The following is a 7,148-nucleotide window of genomic DNA, read 5'->3' on the forward strand; positions in this document are numbered from 1 at the left end:
ATATTCTTAAAATAGATACTAGTACGATGTCCCAAGTCTCACAACAAAAATGTTCCAACCATTGGCGATACAGATTACAAGCACAATGATAAACCATAGGTTGGCTCTTTGGACTCTTCCATATTAATATCAGGACATGGTTTGCAAATGGATGCCCTGTAATGAATTAATTGCAGCCACTTCGGTAAGCTGTTTCAGTTCCCATTCCTCAACAAGCCACCTCCAAAAAAATCATTTAAATAAACTCGTAGTAATAAAATAAATGGATTTATTTAACAAGAAAACAAGATCATCTACAGAGATGAGCTCAGGGAAGAAGCAAATATGGAATACACATAAATGCGACTATCCAGTGCAACCTCGGTAATTATAGTGAACGATATTGTTCAAGGCTTCAAGCCATCCTTGGTGAAGATGAGCAGGAAAGGAAAGCTAAATTGGTGGATGCTTTTTTTTTACAAGTTCAAGACTCATTTGGGAAGCAAAAGAAAGGCGGTGACCAGTTTACAGAGGGGAGGAGTTTCTTGTTTTGTGCATGTTATCATCCTGGGAGGAGGAATGCGCCAGGGAGGATGATGACATGGCTGCATGATATGATGAAGAGGCCAGTTGAGCGAGAGCTGGTAGAGCACCACCTGTAGAACCATGACATGCTATTATAATCTCTAAAAATGATTTGCCATTGGCATTCTAAGTATATAATAAAAAGAACTGCAGTTATTGAGATAGTTATTAAAACCTGAGATCCAGCTTATACATGTGAACACTTCAAACTTATATATAATGTCAAAAAAAAATGTAGTAGTATTTGGCAAGTGACGGCAGAAGAATAAGGGGAAAAGGAAAGCCCTTATGTTCTATAAACATATGTGAATGTGTACAGAACTTGAAACAAGCATTTAACATAGGCAAGCATAATTATTATCAATAACTTTGGATGTCAGAAATAAACTGTCATAGGACATGAAAATTTGGCCAAAAACGGACATGGATCGGCATTGCTCGTTCTGATGGAAAGACTTCATAAAGCCAGCAGCTCTCCTTTATTTGTCATTTTGGAGCATAGCAAACGAATCAAATAATCTGTAATTTCACTGGAAATTAAAACTATGCTTGAGGAATAAGAATGCAAAAAGCCTAAGTTGAAAGAAGAACTTGACAGAACCAGTCCCACTGTATTAGAAATTAACTCAAAATAGGCAGGAAGTAACCCCACCAGCAGGGCCAAGAAGCAGGACAAACGACATTCAACCACCATGATTGTGACAGAGAGAGAGATACAGAGAGAGAGTACCAGCAAAATATAAAAAGATGGTATTTTCTTTCTATAATAACAAGGTATAATGAATTAAAAGGCAAAAGAAAATAAAAAAGAGTACGAGATGAGGGATCCAAGGAAGATACTCCACAGAAGAAAAACAAACAGCAACAGCATTTGCATCAGGGAGATATAGCACAAGACATAATAGCTCTTATGTTCATCAACACAGAGTGCCAACAGCAATAACATCGGAGAAGCAGCATATATCTTAAATTATGGCGATAAAACTGAAAGTTTTTGCTATAAAAGATGAGCAGTGAAGTATAGGCAGATAGAAAAATAGATGAACAGTATGGTAAGCAACAAAGACACCACAAATGATCATGAAGCAACATTCTAATTAAATAAGTTTAAAATATTATAAGATTTATTTTTTGGGACTTAATTGAAACTTTTTTATTTATTATCTATTAAATATCTTCTGCCAACACCTAATAGATTTTCTTAAAATGAATGCAAATGAGCGAACAATTCTAGAAATCATGTCAAATATGAATAATGGACAAGAACTTCCTCAAGGCAAGAATTTAAAGTCGTATAATCCATTCATTCTCTTTTTGACAAGTCACTATCTTTCAGGGGCAAAAAGCAGCAACTATTATATAAAAATTTTAGAGCAATAACAAACCTGCCAATCCAGCACATGCCGAAGAGAAGACAATTACAGGTGGAGCCTGCAGAGAGAAAAACATAAAGGATCTATTTAATGTCTTTTATACCACATCAAGATATCACTCTATCCAGCAACCATGATCATAAATATCGAAAGTCAGTCATTCCAGCTTCCATATATTTGATGTCATCCGTGCAAGTTTAAGGACATGTACTACATCAAAAGATAAACCTCCCAAGCCATCACATAGTTAAAAATAAAAATGCAAATCAAATTATACAAGGTTGAATCTTCTGCCCCTCCATATATCTAGATATAAATGGTGAAACAACCAAAGAACAGGAAATGAATCAGAAGATGAAAAACGACATTTACCATACAAGCATGTGAATATGAAATTGAGGAAAACCAAGAAAAAGCAGATGAAATTATATGAGGTTAAATCTTTTTCCCCTCCATATATCTAGATATAAATGGTGAAACAACCAAAGAACAGGAAATAAATCAGAAGATGGAAAATGGTATTTATAGTACAAGCATGCAAATGTAAAATTGAGGAAAACCAGGTAACGGTAGACTTGGAAAAATAAGCATCTGCAAATTTTAGGAATAACTTCTATAAAAGAGGTGCCCATTAGAAGGGAATTATGTTTTAGGTTGGCATTCAAGTTAAAAAAAAAACATACAATAGTTACGTAGAATTCAAGGAGATGAATATAATAGTAAATATGGTCTTTTATGCATGTGATTATAATGATAAAGACATCCTAATTGTTGAACAAGACTAGTAAACATAAACTTCACAAAACACAAAATTAAAAAAATCAGGGGAGAACGGGGTGTCATGTATGGTTAAAAGCAGGCGGAAAAAAAATCATCCAAGCATAACAAGAAAGTGCAAGGCATTGAGATACTTACACCAATAAGAAAATGTATCCACATAGGCCCCTTCACCCACCTTCTGACAATAGGCATAGCTGCAATAAATATAAAAAGGATATAACCACTTGAGAGTGAAGTTCACTTTCGCACGAAATGAATACACCAAATACAATAAGAAACCCTCAAGCAAAATCAAAGCATAAATCTAGATAGAGTTTCCAAAATACATATGTTTATTGAAATTCAAAATCATAACTAATCAACGTAAATCAGAATGCAAAAGGATCTTGCATTAGATCCATATTCATTAATATAACACATGGACAAATTGATATAAAGGACAAAGAACCAGAAAAAGTTGAATATATGTACTGTATGGATATAATGAACTACAGGCTATAATTCAGATTTGCCATGGTGCATTACATTATCCTAGACTCATCCACATTAAGTCCTGATCAACAAGAGCTGCCAATGCATCAGATGCATAAAATAGGGAAAAATCTATTTGTATCATGAAATTAGTGACACTGTATCTCCTTACTGATGCCCAGAAAGAAAATATAAATAGCACAAATATAGATACCTCTGGCCAGCTAATGATGCAAAAGCAAGAGACGACAGCTCATACTGAAAGAAAATGTTTATTGACTGACTGTCAAACACAGAATACAATGCAAGCTCCAAATAATAAGTAACTTTTACAATAGCTTTAAAAGGTGACTTAGATTTCATAATAAGCTGCATTTAGTCTTCCTTCATATAAAGAACTTATGAATGCATAAGCACAATAATAAGGTTTTTGTGTATATATGGATACTTTGCTTTCCTTTCTTCTACATAAATCTGTCATGAATTTTTTTTTGCCAAATAATTACCTAATATGAATAGCTTGGAACATTGGAGTACAGAAAATCCAGCCCAATATAAGCAGCATGAAGTTGATAGGCATACTTATCTCTTCTAAGGCTTTGTATGAATTAGAAATATAGAAAAGGGAGGCACCATTGTCTAAATAGATATAAGGAAGGCTATACCCTCATACAAGAACAGCCTTTGCATTACACCCAAAATAAATTAATTATAATTCAATATTCAGCAGTCAAATTAAGGCTAATATAAAACAAATGAAACAGCCAACCAATCAAACATACTCTGAAGCCAACTAACACCGATAAATTCACATTTTCACACTAAAACAATAAGGTGGATATGGGACGGCTATTAACATACCATGATTAAATCCATAGAATGCGCTTGCTGTTCCTCCAACAGCAGAACCAATCTAACCACAGCGACCATGCAAAAAGAGTGAAAAGAAAGGCCTTTAGATTACTATTCTCATCAATAAATTAAGCAAAAAAATATCGTTTGTAAGATACTTAAAGAATTTCGATTACAATAGGTTCGAATAGACAAATAAACTAATGTGCTTTCATTATCTCAAATTTAGCTCATAATTATTCATTTTTGTCTTAAAAAATTGCTTATGAAGCGTGAGACATTCAGAAGAAAAAAAAGCAACTTTAAAGGTGAAAACAACCATTGAACCAAGCAGGATCTGAAACACGAAGACCCAAATAAAATTTAAATAGAAAACTAAGCTGCCCAATCCGTGACCTCAAAATATGTTAGAAAAAAGAGTTTGGAAACTAAAACAAAACATCTGAGATCGTCATGAAGTCATCGAAAAAGAGGAATTCAAGTTGGAAATTCACCATGCAAAAGCTATCTCGGATCAGCGGCGCCACGGTCCAACTGCTCGTTTCCTTCCATCAATTCAAAACAAGTATCAGCGAATCACATATACAATAAATCACTGTTCGGAATTGACAAAATAACAATGATTGCAAAAATTTCAGAGACACAGGAAAGCAAAATTAGAGTCCGCAATCATCATAAGAGATCCCCATCACCGAGGTCGAAAGCTGGAATAAAGAATTCGAAGGAGGAGAAGAGAAGCGATACCATGTCCTTGGAGAGAGGCCCCGCGCAGTGAGGACATCTCGGGCAAGCGTGATTCGTATCCGCCATGGCCGAATCTTCCCCACTTGGTCCTTCAAACCGCCTCTCTCTCTCTCTCTCTCTCTCGCCCTCTCGCGTCGTGGAAAACCCTCAAGAAAACCCTCGGCTGAAAAAGCGAGGTCTGTGGATCTCTCCGCCGTTTAAAGGGATTGGCAGATCTCGGCCGTAGAAATTAGCGATGGGGATGGAGGTGGGATAAGTGGCCATCGGCTGGTTAGGGATGAAAACAGGCCGGACCCGGCTGGTTAGGGATGAAAACAGGCCGGACCACGCCCAAGTTTCTTTTGACGGCCTAATCAAGCAGCCTTATTCGGCCGGCTGGTTAGGGATGCAAACAGGCCGGCCCACGCCCAAGTTTCTTTTGACGGCCTAATCAGGCAGCCTTATTCGGCCGGCCCAATATAGGTGTGAAATTGTCGCCCTTGACCTGGCCTGTCAAGTGGCACGGTCCCATGAAGCCAAAAGCTCCCATGAAGTATTGGGGTTTATTGGATCTTATTCTACAAATCGACTTCCATAATGGTGTGGATCTGTATCATAGGATAATAGAGTATGATTCCAACTAAGTTTTTCTTTCTCTCACTCCACCAGGGCAGTTGGCTTTCGCGAAGCAAGAAGGAGTCAGTTCATCAATGCGCTACGCTAGTCATCACCATTGAGTGCTGGAGCAAGAATTCTATGAAAAGGGGAGTCAGAGTTTCAAAAAAACCACTGAAATCGAGTACATTGAGAGATCTTTCGAGAAAGCAAAAGAGAAGCATGCAGCAAGTCGATCAATCCAACTGTGAAAAACCTTATGGCAAGGTACTCTAATTGTCGAGACAAAAAAAGTGGGGGGAAACAGAATATCATCTAGTGGCTGAACCCTCCTTTCCTTCTGGCTATGCTCATGATTTTGATTATTAGTTTTTTTCACTTTTACCTTCTCTTGAAGAGCCTGATGAGTGCAAATTTAGTTTTCTCCATGGTCTTTATCCTCTTCGGCGCAATGTTGTGTGCACTAAGATTATGCATTTCATGTATTTAGACAAACCCTCATCACACAAGCAATTTTAATGTATGTAATATTGCATCACCACACTCATTTGTAGTTTGCAAACCAATCTCGTTTTGCAAAGCCAAGCACGAGCTTAAATATTTGGATGCACAATTGAGAGAATCTATTTGCAGAAGGGACACAAGGTCGAACAGTTTGTGACCTAACAAGTATCCATAAAACAGAGCTTTCCATGAAAACTGACCTGCTCTTGTTATCTCCCTGAATATAGATTGTTTAGATTTTCATGTAAGAATTAGGCTTGTTGATCCATCTAGACAGCATCTTCTAAGGGCCTACCAAAGTCCTCGTCTAAATTCCAGCATGTAGGCCTATTGATCTATAAGAAAAAAGAAAACACATAAAAATCTTGTGTTTTTTTTGTTCCTTTCCATAGGATTCAAGCTGGGGAGGTATTGGGTTGATATGGATCATGCTTAAATTAGCTTCCCAATCTATAAATCTAACAGAAAATTCAGCCCAAAACTTGTTGGATTATCCAAACAGACCCTTAGTGAGCATAGTGTCATCCCCTCTGAACATTAGTCTCCAACCCACTTAATTTCTAACATCTCACGCCCTAAAACCTCTCCTTATTTTAAGCAAGGTTTAATTTTTTCATATGTAGCTCAACAGTTAGACCTGTATGTTTTATCCCTTAAAAATTTTCAAATATTGGGCTTAGCCAAATATAGATAGATTCGACCAAATTAGAATCTTGATAACATTGCTTGCGGCATTCTAGAAATTATTGTTCGAATTATTCTGTATCGTTATAGACATTATTATCTTATTAGATTGCAAAATATTTATTCAGTCAAGCATTAACTAATACCATGACTGGCTGATCAAGCTTCAATTCTTGTAACATGTAAACTTTTTTATATGCCTAAGAAAGAAAAGAACTGAACTACCAGAAAAGAAAGGAAAGAAGAACTTAAAAGCTTATATAATAATTGAAATAGACGGTGATAGAGAGAAAAACGGATCGTCCAGCCCACAACTAAAAGGCCGCCAAATTTCGGCCTAGTAAACACCAACGATAAATAACTAAATCTTTACTTCGGCCCAGAGCCAGCTCGTCGTCGGAACTCCACCTAAAGCTCCACCAACTTCGGACATTTGCCGACTCCTCCGACTAAGTTCGGGGTGCCTCCAGACAAATGCTGACCCATCCTGACCAAGTTCAGGACGCCAACCCCAGCAATACATAGCATACGCTCTGACCCTCGAGCTCGGAGCACTCCCTCGAGTACACCTCGAAACCTGGA

The 7,148-nt window shown here is 37.1% G+C and overlaps 1 protein-coding gene across 2 annotated transcripts; it reads right to left on the minus strand.

The window, feature by feature from the left end:
• Nucleotides 1–234: 234 nt before the first annotated feature.
• LOC103709654 lies at nt 235–4,963 on the minus strand. 2 transcript variants are annotated; one of them, XM_039132926.1, is made up of 7 exons: nt 4,785–4,963; nt 4,535–4,585; nt 4,050–4,101; nt 2,853–2,911; nt 1,950–1,995; nt 988–1,083; nt 235–635 (listed from the first exon to the last, which is right to left on the minus strand). In XM_039132926.1, the coding sequence occupies exons 1-6, from the start codon at nt 4,848–4,850 to the stop codon at nt 1,022–1,024; spliced, it is 336 nt and encodes a 111-aa protein (XP_038988854.1). In that variant the 5' UTR covers nt 4,851–4,963; the 3' UTR covers nt 235–635; nt 988–1,021. The 2 variants fall into 2 exon arrangements, with proteins under 2 accessions (XP_038988854.1, XP_008793330.2); XM_008795108.4 differs by lacking the exon at nt 988–1,083 and having other exon boundaries at nt 4,785–4,958.
• Between the last annotated feature and the right edge of the window lie 2,185 nt (nt 4,964–7,148).

The sequence above is a fragment of the Phoenix dactylifera genome, chromosome 13, assembly GCF_009389715.1.
Source record: "Phoenix dactylifera cultivar Barhee BC4 chromosome 13, palm_55x_up_171113_PBpolish2nd_filt_p, whole genome shotgun sequence".
Lineage (NCBI taxonomy): Eukaryota > Viridiplantae > Streptophyta > Magnoliopsida > Arecales > Arecaceae > Phoenix > Phoenix dactylifera.

What these genes read in the sequence shown, in the direction of transcription:
- LOC103709654 (XM_008795108.4), bottom strand. Translation starts at nt 4,850, where the DNA reads ATGGCGGATACGAATCACGCTTGCCCGAGATGTCCTCACTGCGCGGGG. An exon ending in GGCCTCTCTCCAAGGACATG is followed by an intron (nt 4,586 to 4,784) that starts GTATCGCTTCTC and finishes AATTGATGGAAG; the next exon opens with GAAACGAGCAGTTGGACCGT. An exon ending in GGCATGTGCTGGATTGGCAG is followed by an intron (nt 636 to 1,949) that starts GTTTGTTATTGC and finishes ATGGTTCTACAG; the next exon opens with GTGGTGCTCTACCAGCTCTC.